Source organism: Heliconius melpomene, chromosome 10 (assembly GCF_056956725.1).
Source record: "Heliconius melpomene rosina isolate 202511_hmr_F chromosome 10, ASM5695672v1, whole genome shotgun sequence".
In the NCBI taxonomy this organism is placed as follows: Eukaryota; Metazoa; Arthropoda; class Insecta; order Lepidoptera; family Nymphalidae; genus Heliconius; species Heliconius melpomene.
In genome coordinates this window covers 12995401-13008463 of record NC_140398.1, presented here as the reverse complement: position 1 = coordinate 13008463, position 13063 = coordinate 12995401, and the positions used below count along the sequence as shown (strand labels likewise).

General features: G+C 30.5%; 3 protein-coding genes and 1 long non-coding RNA gene across 4 annotated transcripts; all 4 read right to left on the bottom strand.

Moving 5' to 3' along the window:
• Positions 1–112: 112 nt before the first annotated feature.
• On the bottom strand, positions 113–2967 carry msb1l (protein). Its single transcript, XM_085191312.1, has 2 exons — positions 1663–2967; positions 113–1451 (listed from the first exon to the last, which is right to left on the bottom strand). Exons 1-2 carry the CDS (start codon positions 1792–1794, stop codon positions 291–293), a joined length of 1293 nt encoding a protein of 430 aa, XP_085047438.1. The 5' UTR covers positions 1795–2967; the 3' UTR covers positions 113–290.
• Positions 2968–3117: 150 nt separating this feature from the next.
• Positions 3118–7711, bottom strand: LOC146535751 (uncharacterized). The gene is made up of 6 exons (XM_085191313.1): positions 7496–7711; positions 5576–5609; positions 4658–5031; positions 4334–4548; positions 3743–3938; positions 3118–3623 (listed from the first exon to the last, which is right to left on the bottom strand). The coding sequence occupies exons 1-6, from the start codon at positions 7536–7538 to the stop codon at positions 3412–3414; spliced, it is 1074 nt and encodes a 357-aa protein (XP_085047439.1). The 5' UTR covers positions 7539–7711; the 3' UTR covers positions 3118–3411.
• A 679-nt stretch (positions 7712–8390) lies between these two features.
• Positions 8391–8848, bottom strand: LOC146535750 (uncharacterized). The gene is made up of 2 exons (XM_085190910.1): positions 8673–8848; positions 8391–8586 (listed from the first exon to the last, which is right to left on the bottom strand). The coding sequence occupies exons 1-2, from the start codon at positions 8846–8848 to the stop codon at positions 8391–8393; spliced, it is 372 nt and encodes a 123-aa protein (XP_085047036.1).
• Positions 8849–9673: 825 nt separating this feature from the next.
• On the bottom strand, positions 9674–12453 carry LOC146535749 (uncharacterized). Its single transcript, XR_014878313.1, has 3 exons — positions 12330–12453; positions 10540–10654; positions 9674–9821 (listed from the first exon to the last, which is right to left on the bottom strand). It is a non-coding gene; the product is annotated as an uncharacterized LOC146535749 (long non-coding RNA).
• Positions 12454–13063: the final 610 nt, after the last annotated feature.

Below are 13063 nucleotides of genomic sequence, written 5' to 3'. Positions count from 1 at the left end.
GCATTTTTTCTTGTGTGATAATTGAAATTTATATGTATATTTTCCATATTATTCAAGAGTAAAATTGTTTGTATAGCTTAAAACTAGGTATGTAATGAATGTAATAAGAAAATAAATTCAAAGATCTTTATTAGTAATAAAATTACAAATGAATGTTGAATGTCATGAGATTTATAAACAATAGCTTAATCATTGTCCATTTTCAAAAAATGTGCACCAAAACCAACAATTTCTATTTATTTGCATACTTGCACTGCTTCTTCTAATGATATAATAATACCATAACTTTTTTAAAGTACAATACTAGTATCTTTGTCCCATCTGTCACGATGGGAATGTGGTGGAGTATTTTCACAATCTCCACTAACTCCCTTAGAAATATTTCTTAATGACAGACTACTTTCAGAGGAAACAAACTTAGATTGCTGTGTTAATGATTTCAGTCTAGGAATGTGCGATACTCTTTTCTGTGGTCTTGATGCCTTTTGATTTTTTGTGTCATATTTTGTATTAGTTGATTTGGATCTTCCATGTCCAGAATCTGTTTTATTTTTCATACAAGACAATGGTGTCCTGGAACCACTATTGCTTTCTGATCTAGGTTTTTTTGGTGTGTCATGGTGTGCATTTACTTCGTCTTCATAAATAAGAATACCATCTGAATTTTTATCATGCACCTCATCTAGATCAATATTTGTTTGCAATATTTTAATTAATGAATCATCAGACATTTGTTCAACATTTTCATCACTGACATCTTCAACTTTAGATACTACAATAGGAGTTCTCTCTATTCCTGTAGAAGGAGATCGGGGATCTTCATTAAGGATCTTATATACAGGGACATTTTTTATATCATAGTCCAATGTCTCTTTAATTTGATTTATTTCGTCTATTTGTTGGTCAGTATTATCTTCACTGTCTTCAAATTTGTCAAGTTCACTTTCTACATAATCAAAATTAGTTTCAAGAAACTGTTGTTTTTCACATACTTCAGAAATATCATTTTCAATAATTTCATTAGAAGCGGTTGATGAACCTAATGGTTCTTCATTATCTTTTAAAGTGTCATTTAAAGTTAAATCATAAAAGCCATTACACAAATTTTTAGGTACCACTAAATCCGGGCTTATTTCATTTATATCAAATGACTCATCACAATTATTATCCACTATATCATTACTTAAACAAGGACTGGCACAGTTATTATTGTCTGTGTTAATTCTTAACAATTTTTTACTGTCCTTATCTTCATCAATTTTCGATACTATAATAGGTGTTCTTTCAAAATCCTGAGTAGGTGAACGTGGATCATATGACTGTAAATGATTTTTTATAACAGCAGATAAAATGGGGTTATTGCGTATAAGCTTTCCGTCTGCTTTTTCGCTTTCAAATTTCTTTCGCAAATCGACGTTTTTAGTAATATTGTGTTTAGCGCCATTTTTGACCTGAAATTAAAAAGAAAACTACTAATAATTCTATTACGCTAAGATAAAATTAAGGTACTTTTATTTTCATAAGTTTTCATTAAAACATCTAGTAATCTATTAAAAAAGTAATAAATATGCAAATACTTGCACAAAGGACACTATCATATTTTACTTTTTAAAATCAATATATGAATCAAATTATTTGTGGAGCATATTATTACGTACGTACCTGTAGCGGAGTTCGAGTTATTTCAGGCGTTGGAGATCGAGGATCAGAATTAGAGCTTATGTCCTTGTCGGAGTCGTTTTTTTGCGTGACTACAGCTGTCTCGGCGCTTGACTTACTTGAATTACTTCCCATTGTTACTTATAAAATTATAAACGTAAGTATATTTTATTCAAAAAGAATAATTATGTCTAAATTTTCATTTTCTACGTTGCCTACAAAACTAAACAAAAACCAATCTCAAAACAAGTAACGGCCGCAACTGTCAATTTCTGTTTCTAATTTTAAACGGCAGTTGGTACTTGGCGCGATAAATATGTTGCCATATCGATAGAATTTTGAGGAATATATAATCCCTCATGCTAAAATTATACTAAATAATTTACACATTACATTTTATTTTAGTTTTAGCACACATTGTGGCTTATTACAATAATAAGAAATATATTTTCTGATACACTTGAAATATAAGAGGTAAAATAAATATTTAAAAACAATATTAAATTTATTAAATTACTTATAAATCAAATATTAAATACATCTTTGATTATATTAAACTGGAATAAGCAGCACTGATGGGTTCTAAATAATATAATTGGATAGTGTGTAATTTTTTAAATTTGTAATGTTTGTGAATTTTATATTCTGTTTGTTTTACTAATAAAAAAATATAAATGAATAAATAAAGATTTTTGTCAATTATATAAAACAACGGGACCGGAGGAGAATAGATAGTGACGATTTCCGAAGATTGAATAAATCTTTAATTTTTTGCGAGGAGAGGAGAAATTTATTGCAATTCAAGAGTATTTATTAATTAAAATTAAAATCTACGTCATAATTTGTACAGCCTCTTGGAATAGATTTAAATTGTGGTTTTCGCGATGTCTCATAAGTTACATCTATTGTATATAAATTACGTGTCACGTTGTAAGTCCTCGATGGACTCCTAAACTACTGAACCGATTTTATTCAAATTTGCACACTATGTGCAGTTTGTTCCAACTTGAAAAATTGAATATCTCGATTTATAATTGCAATATTATTATTTTATTACAAATTATTATTTGCTTATTATTGACAGTAATATATAACAGTCATTTTGGATTATCTGTTAACTTCAAACGATTCTAAACAGATGGCGATGTCTGTATGGATTCAATAGATGGCGCTACGTTAAAAATATAAAAGTTTCACATAACTGTCACCGTCATTCCATCATAGATAAAACAAAGTAGCTTTCCGCTGTCTGTCTCTATGTATGCTTAGATTGCTTGCTTGAAAACTATGCAACGGATTTTGATGTAGTTTTTTAAGTGATTCCAGAGCAATGTTTACATAAATAATAATATCATATATTAAAACGCGAACGTTATTCAGTGTGTTAAGTAAATAATTCAGTAATTTAAGCGGGCGAAATTCATTCAAAGTAGGTATACTTTATAAATAAAAGAAATCGGATATAAGTGTATCTATTAAGTATAAATACAGTTGCCTTTAAAATGCATTGTTAGAAAACCTTATAAAATAAATTTTATTTACTAATACAAAAACTAATACTAAATTCAATATATGTATTGTGATATACTTAAGTATTTTGTAACTATTTTTTAAACTTTTTTTCATTTAGCATTCCAATGTCACTTATTAAGTAAAATTGATAAATACCTATAATATATTGTCGTTGGCGGTTATATGTTTGTTTTAATAGTATTAAAGTCTTAGTTAACTCTCGGAAACTTAAATATTTATCTAATAATCATTTTTGGGGATGCATTTCAATGAATTTGTCCAGTTCCCTCGTCGACAGACAGTAACAGGTTTTGGATACCATCGAGACCCTATGGGGCAGCGAATTCTGCATCGTGATCCCTCAGCCAACCCCGCTGTATACCCAGACGTTGTCCCTCTACAACTGATTTGACCATAGTCAGGAGGAGGTATTGGCTTACACCACTTACGAGCTGCAATTAAAATTAAATAATGATTTATAGATAATTAATTACTCCTCATAAATTACTGGGTATGAAAAAGTAATCGACCAAAGGGTAACAAAACTTAATCGATAGTATATATTGTTCACCTCTGCATAAGGGAAGATGTCCTTCCCAAGTCAGGTCCTCGCTGCAAACTAACGTTGACTCGCCCTGTAGTTGTAACGAATCATCACGGCATGTGAATTTGCAAATTTTACTATCGTCACATTGCGATATTAAATATTTAGGCGTTGGGCAAGATTGAATGATAACGTGCACCTGTGTTTTGCAGTGTTGGAGAGTCTGAAACGTAAATATGATTGTCTTAAAAAATATATCAACAAAAAAATATGTATGTACTAGCGGTCCACTCGCGGCTTCGCCTGCATGAACTACGTTATTATTAATTTCTGTCTCCATGAGTACTTACGTCCTATAAGTGACGACCATGCAAAATTTGATACTCCTAACATTTGTAGTAACGAAGTTTCATACAAACTTTCAACCCCAAAAACAACCCCTTAGAAGTCAAATATTGCAAATTCCCGTCTTAGCGAGCACCTACGTCCTATAAGTAACTCCTATGCAAAAATTGAGATTCCTAGCACATGTAGTTTCAGAGATTTCGTGATGAGTGAGTGAGTGACCTTTCGATTTTATATATATAGATAAGTATATATATATATAAGTAAACTCACGTTATTGTTGTCTGTAATTCGGCCAAGTATAATGTGGGTTCCATAGGGAAGTAAAGTTCCAAATTTCGGTCCGTACATGTGAGCAAAGCCAACATTTCCAGGAGCTCTCCGGCCTGAGCATGTTTTTAATATAGGATATTGTAAAAAAACTCTATCCATACCTTTCTTTGCTATAAGAGTTTTGTCAGAAGGGCATTGTATGCATATTTTTGATACTGAAATGATAAAAAAATGAAAAAATATAATATAATTCGTTTCCTAAATTGTAGGTAGGTACTACATTTTGAAGTATAAATTTCATCTGAAAATTTACAGTAAACATACATGAATTAAACTGTTTATTATCGGATCTACTTCTCAATAAATGTTTGGGTATTCGATACTTCTCATCAGCTCTGATAACCTCTCTGCCAGGATAAACAGATGCTACTTCGTTATTAATATTTTGGCCATTAATTTCTTCAAGATATGCTTTAGATTGATAGAAAAGTTTTGGGTCTTCTCTTGGTTGGTGGACTCTGATCGCGATCTTTTCGTCATTCGGGGAGGACGCCTTGGCTGTGTGCAAAATGTGCGTCGGCGGGCGTAACCGGGCGATCCCGCTGCTATGATCGTCGTAATCATTTGTATAGTATACGTTATTTATAAAATATTGTTTTCTTTCCTGATTAAATAACTCTTCTGGAAAAAAATGTTTTCTGAAAACAGAAATTATTTGCACAGTTATTTTGAATTTTCAATAAATTATAGTAGTCTTCGTATATATTTTACTAAACTATAATATGCTGTTTATTTATTTTTCGGTTCATGCTGTATTTCCGCATATTATAGCAGGATAGGCAGTTGAACCACCTACTTATTAAGACAATCCGTAGTCCATTATCCACCCATATCCCGAGATATTGCGTTATTGGTGTTCAAGATATTTTCGATATAAGTAGTTTCTCGAACTACGAACGAAACTCAAAGCCGTGGTTGTAACCAGAGCAAGGAAATGAAAACAACTCGTCCCCCGAGTGGGAATTGAATACACCACCGTCGCGTTCACAGCCATACGCTGTTATTTGAAAACAAAACAATTTGCAAATCTATCATCACAATGTTATGTATTTAAGCTCCTTGCACGAATTGTTTTATGGTATGCAATGACGCAGGCAAAGCTATTTTCGAAATCACTTCGATTGTAGGGTGTAGGTATTTTAGTGTGATATATCTGTAGATCTTTATTAGGCATCTACTGACCTGCTTTGTTGGTCGTGCCGCGATCCTGAGCTGCCTAAAACAAATAAAATTATATTATTAGCTTTGCATCATTCCTTCTTTTGATCATTTGTAATGGCGAAATCTATTTTTACAATAATAAATAACAAGCTTCTTTCAATGAACTCAAAATTAGTCCACTATAAAAAGTCTAGGTCAATTTTCTAGGCATGTGCTTTATATGGATCTGTATAGGACATGAATGTAAATTTATGTTATAAAAATTATATATAATACATAGATATAATACATACATACATAGTCTGGATAATATGTATATTTAAACTTTTAACGTGCCTATAAAATTCTACGAAACGAATTTGCCAAAAATGAAAAGTTTCATTAAGCTCAATATCCATTTCTGTTCTGTATAATCTGAATTGTTCCACATATAAGTTTATATTTATTAACAAAAGAAGTATATTTTTATTTACAAAATATATTTTCATATGATAGCCTTTCTCATCTCTGGTGCCGAGGCAAAGCGCGGTGAGTTCCGCCACACAACACGTAATGCCCCCACACTTCAGCGGAATATGGAGATTGAAGTGTCCTAGGTTCCCTCTGGTAGGTAGGTAATATTTTATTCTTGATTCATTCATGAAAAGTACTTTTAGATGACAAAAGATAACATCATAGCTTTTCTTTTCGTTATTTGTGCATAAAGATGGACGCACGTCGGAAATGTACAAAATATTATGAATATCTTTTGTTCTATTTCTATATGATTTTACATTTATTGTCAGCTTTTGTATAATTGTCCTGTACGATAAAGTATAAATAAATTAAGTTATCTTTTATTATTATTATTGAACTTTTAGGAGAAAGATAGATAGACATAAAATTATTTATTGCAAACGCAAAAGAAATTTAAAAGTTGTACCTTCCGTTGACCTGGAATACAGAAATTGGTATGGAACTCCCTGTAGGCGAGTCCGACTCGCACTTAACCGATTTTTTTATAAACTACTCTATAACATATTAAATATATTACCTCACTTCTAGTAGGTACTGCTATGCTTATGACTAATATTAATTTAAATTGTAAAGCTAATATAAGCGATGCGCAATATGATATCATTAGGTAGAGCGTTTAATATTAAAATGATCATTTAATTTATAAAAAAAAGCTGTTCGTTGGACAATGAAGTAATCAAAGTGCTACTATAAGAATAAATTTGAAATTCGAATAAATTTGATGCGTTCAGAATTGAAAGCTTATGAAATTTTCTTGTACAGTATGACCATTATTGTTAAGTGTAATAAAAGAAAATGATATAATAAAAGTGCATAGAATGATATGAGACAGCCTTATATAGCAAATGCAAATACTGTGTAACATAGGTGGGAGGAAAGGTGTATTCATTATCTATATGTCTTAAATAAAAAAAAGCCCGGAAGTTATTGTAATATAAAAAACATGAATAAGCATGTTTTGATATAAAAATTTAAACAAAATGCTCTCTTACTCTTCCATGAGCGAGATGGAAATATCTGTAAACCTTAAATTTTCAAAATTATTTAATATATTTTCTGAGATAACATTTTTTTTAATTTATATATACTGAAAATAAAAAAAAATATCGAAATCATATCGATAATATCTAATATTATGATGATAATATATAATATCTAATATTATCGATATGATTTCGATATTTTTTTTTATTTTCAGTATATACAAAAAAAAAAAAAAATGTTATCTCAGAAAAGGTATTACATAATTTTGAAAATTTAAGGTTTAGCAAGCAAGGTATATTTAGTTAAAAAATACATCACAATTCGCGCTTTTTACATACTTGTGTTATTTGAAAATGTGTGTTGGGTGGGGTGTACTTTTTTTTTTAAATTAAGTAATAATAAAAATATTGTAATGCGTGCATTTAATAAAAAAAATCTTACCTCCTATGTAACCCAATATTAAGAGTAAAAAACAATTGAACATCTTGAGCCCAACATTCGCGAAGCTTTGCGTTGAAAACAATTTGAACTGACAATGTGTTTATTTTGATGATGAACAAGATACACAGGTGATCTTAGCCAAAGGTAGAGCCAACTGATCTCAAAAAGCGCACTAAAACAACTGCCCAGAGCTACCACTCCAGTCCAAGCGTAGGCGAGAAATCAGCTGCCAGATGATACCTTCATATATATTAATATTGTTTTTATTGTAAATCAAATTATATGTATGATCAAATTGAATCTATAATACTTATAAGATTATTGTATAACACATATTAAGTATTATTTATAATTAAATGTCCACAGCGTGTATTTGTAAGGCTTTTGATAAATAATTTTATTATGTAAAGGAATAAGAGAAGTTCGGGTTTAAATGGATATTTAGTTGCAAGGAGGTCTTTCGATGTGTTATTTTTAATGTACTTTTGTTTATACGTGATGTATATGAAAAATATATGTATTGAGATAAGCTACGTGAACCAAATGTATAACTATTAGACTATTTAGTTTACAACTACAACAGTGATATAATCGACAATTCAAGTCGAGCAAACGATGTTCACTAAAAAAATTATAGCTTATAGATAGATATCGATACTTTTGTAATTGTGCTTAAAATAAGACTATTTGAACGGTCCATTCACACTAATATTTATATGAATAGGACCTTGTTACAACAAGGCATCAATCAAACAAAAATATTTAACCGATTAGAGGCATTTATTGAAGTACCGTTTGCTAACAGAGTAAATTGCCAATAATTTTTATAATAACATGCAAAACAACATATTATATAGAAACGTTTCATGATTCTCATTAGAGTCATGTTATTACTTTACACAATTTTATTAACTGTATGAACACAACAAGGATGATAGGGTGGATTAGGACAGGTGAAAGCTTGACAGGGTGGTACCGCCTGGCAGCTCTCGCCAGGATACCAGACTGTCCTCGCGTATCTGCCACTGGGACGAGTAGCGGCACCGTGGTTGAAGCAGTCAGCTTTGCAAGGATAATCATAACAACAAGGCCTGCAATAAGAGATTGAATTAATAAAATTATTACTTCTAAATCGAAATGGATAAGCATTTTAATCTATGTAATTTGGAAAAAATACCTTTCACGTGGGGCGTTACTGGGATATCCACAGTAACAAGCGCATTCCCGTTGAAACGGCTGTGGTCGAGGTTGTCCACATTTGGGCCTCTTGTGATATATGCTGTACTCGCCTTGCACGCAACCGTACCTAGGGGACGGTCTGAAACACTCAAATCCTCTGGGCAATACTGACATTGCTTAAATATAAAATGAAAAATGTAAAATTCTCTTTAAATTACAGAAAATAAGTTATTTCAAATAGTTTGTTTATTATATTTTACACTTAATGTTTTTCAATTTTTATCAAATTTAATTTATCTTAATTTCTTATAAAATGAACGATGTTCTTTTTTATTTTTTATTATTATGACTTTGACGGATATGTGTATTATTCTAATATCAATAAAACATATAGAAACTCGTGAACGTGCTTGCCAATTAAATATAAATTAAAATATAGAAAAATAAAACTTATTTAAAAATCACTTTTTTTCGATATATTACAATAAATCTAGAGTCCGCGACTTGTAAGCTAATAACCTATAAGCTTTGCACTAATGTGAATGTTCACCAAAATCATAGAAAAGTAATAATTCTCCTACACAGGACTTATATATACGGATATAGTCGTAATTTTCACTCTCGTCTATTGCATTAATAATTCTTCGTTTATTGCTTGGTCATACATATTCTATTCTTGTATAGTGATCGTGCCATTTTTTCTTTAACTTTTAATAAATCGTTAAAAAATAATACATTAAAATCAAACCCGTGACGTTGATAATTCAAAATTCGAAATTCGATGACCACTTTGCATATTGAAGCGTAATTCGACATAAAAAAACTTCAACTAAATTGAAAGATTTTAAAATTGATAGGTACTTTATAGTAGAAGTAGTGTATATTAAAATGTTTTCTTAATTATAGCTTAATAATAAAGTGTTCGTTTAAAAAGGATTGAAAAAATATGAATATATTATTGAAACATCAAATAAATAATTATACAACTTTATTGACGATTTCACAATTGCTATTGGATAACATGACACAAATAAATAATAATTTTAATATGTATTAACACATGTAGGTCCATGATGGCCGATTGCAATGGTTGCTTTGTCGAACGCAGCGATCGGTAGTGGAGGCTGGCCTACTGCGAGGACCGCATCTACATTATTAAAATGATATTAGTTAACGAGAATACGCCGTTTTAGTAAACTTGGCATAATATAGACTGAAAGAGAGTTTAAAAATACTATATGTATTTTTAAATATTTTCAACAATTAATTACCTACCCTGTGAAATAGTGAAGATAAGTTAAAACAATAATAGAAATAATGATAAAGGTACCTACTAGATATTTACATAATATTTAGAATATGCTATTTAAAGTTTCTATCTTTATCAATAAGAAAAAATTATATATGCAATAAAACTTTATATATGTTAATAGTCATATAAATATTGTTACGGTTAGTCTAGATTCATTTTTATATGACTAAAACTGTTTGCCTACTTTAACATTTTATTTTGGCATCCATTTACGCTTTACAACTCTATTGATCTCATTTGCCGTATGTAACGATTATGGTACATACTATGGCATGTCAAACATATCTATCTCGATATTATCTATCTTGTATCAAAAAAAATGAAATGTGAAACAAAAAACAAATATAACTTTATATTGTTCATTTTTGTTCATGACAAGACCAAGTCGAAAACTCACATTCGTAGAAAATGTGTAAAATTGTAACAACAAAAAATACTCTATATATTTTTATAATTATTTTTGATATGAAAGTAATTGAAAGTATTAAGAATAGTATGTTGATGTCGCATTAACTTAGTTAAAAGTATAAAATGCGTTTAAATAATAATATACTTGTTATTGTATATGTGCTACTTGACTGTATACTGTAACAAGAGATCCGGGGCTGTCGCAGCATCGAGGTGAACACTGAGGCATGCAGCAATGAGCGGAACCGCTTCCTCCAGATCTATAAAAACACATAAATGTATATTGCGAATAACGTATTCTTTTGAATTTAAAAGACTTCAGTATAACACTATTAACTAAATCAATATTAATTAAATCATTTGAAAACTTTAACCGATTATTACAATTGCCACTGCCCCTATAGCCACCTATTTATTTATTTTATCATATTATCTGCTGACCCTTTAATATGAAATACAGTGGGTAAAAAAAGTATTTGCACACCTAATTTTTTTGAAGTTACACCTAGAAAAACACAGAATGATTTCAGTTAATTATTGTATTTAATAGCTTAATCCATATATATTTAGAATTGATTATTAAAAATTCTTAGAAAACAGAAATAAAAAAATTAGATGGTAAAAATACCTTTTTTAAAGTCAAATAAGTATTTGCACACCAACCATTCCCTAGATACAATGTTATTCCCGCGACATTTTGTCACTTTAGGTAAAATGTGAACATTGTATGTATACATGTGAACATCGGGAAACGTATTCTAATAACGAGACATTTGTTTAGTGTTCAGAAAAAATCTTGAAGCCAACATGCCGAAAGAATTTGAACTGTCGTTATCGACGCGTGAAGAAATTATTTTACTCCGTAATGAAGGTTGAAATCGGGTCAAATCGGGTCAAATTTAAAGTTAAATTACTCGACTGTGTAGTAAATTATAAAAAACCGAGAAGGAATGGGTAGTGTTGAAAATAAGGAAAGGTCCGTTCTTCCGAAGAAGCTCAGTACGAGAGAAAGGCGACATATTTTAAAATCGGTACAAAATAAACCATTTACAAACATTTGAGTGGCGCAAGCCAAATACTGAACTTCAGGCGAAACATGTGCATAGTACAGTCAAACACGGCGGTGGTCTTGTGATGGTTTGAGGCTGCGTGACAGCAAATGGTGTGGGAAACTTGGCTCTTATCGAAGAAATAATGAAAGCAGTAAGATTACGGTAAAGTGTTGCGCGATATTTTGTCTTGCAGCGCATTGAAATTAGGCGTAAGTGAGACATACTACTTTCAGTAGGACAATGATCCTAAGCATACAGCTATGAAAACCTAAGGAATGGGTGATGTACAATGTCCGTAGAATGCTGAAAACTCCGCCATAGACACCAGACATCCACCCAATTGAAAATTCATGGCATCTGCTGGATTAAAATTTGAGGAAAATGAAATTTTTAAATGAAAATGATTTGAAGGGTACTTTGGTGGAGAAATGGGCTCAAATCTCGATTTAAACAACGTCCAAATTATTGGAATCGATGCCAGGGAGATTGCAAGTCATCATTGATGCTAATGGAATGCACACAAAATATTAAGTGTCTTTTCTTTCATTTATTATTGTTTTTTTTTACAAAATACGTACAAGCCGGTTGGTGTGCAAATACTTATTTGACTTTAAAATATGTGTTTATACCGTCTCATTCTCTCATTTCTATTTTCTAGGAAATTTTATTAACCAATTCGAAATATATATAGATTAAGCTATTAAATACAATAATTAACTAAAAGCATTCAAATTTTTTGTAGATGTATCATCAAAAAATTGGGGTGTGCAAATACTTTTTTTACCCACTGTAGGTACCTATTTAAAAGGTTTGGAACCAAGTATAATAAAAATGTGCAAAATTAACATCTAAACACACAAAAAAATAAATAATATTATCTTACTGTATTGTTGACATAATTGTTTGTAACTGGTTTATAACGTTCATCCGGCTACACATTTCTGAAAATTTATGTTAAAAGTTGCTTTTTTACCTAATTTACAAATTGCATTTGACTTTAAACTGACAGGCCCAAATGAAGTTATGATGTCATTTACGGCGACAACGTTCTATTTTTAAATATGTTTTGCAAATTTTGGCAATCTATGCACCAATGTAATAGGTTTTATGTAACGGCCTGCAATGGCTTACATGACAGGTATTGTTCATTTTTTTTAATAAAATTTTTGTTTTTACCAATATTTATATACGCGGTGATATAAACAAGATAGTAGCGGATTTACTAGGTGGTGGTATGGTGAGAAAACCTATAGCCGGGAGGCAGAATTCCCAGACCAATTTTTGTTGTTTTACTACCTCTTACAAGTTTAGATCCGAACGAAGATTGGTCGAGCCTATTGTTTTTGACCAATTGTCACCATAATACCAGAGAGAACTTCGAATATAACTTTTAACATACTCGTAGCTAGTATATAACATAATTATTACTTACTAATTGTAACAATTAAATTGTCATAACTCGGATTTTGGTTAACCTTTAAGAGTTTAATGGTAATAAATACAAATTTAAACAATATTAACTTTATTATTGTTCATATTATACAATTTTGTCTTCTGGTATGAGCATAATACATTACAAACACATTAGAAACAATATTTCAGGATGTCAAATTTAAA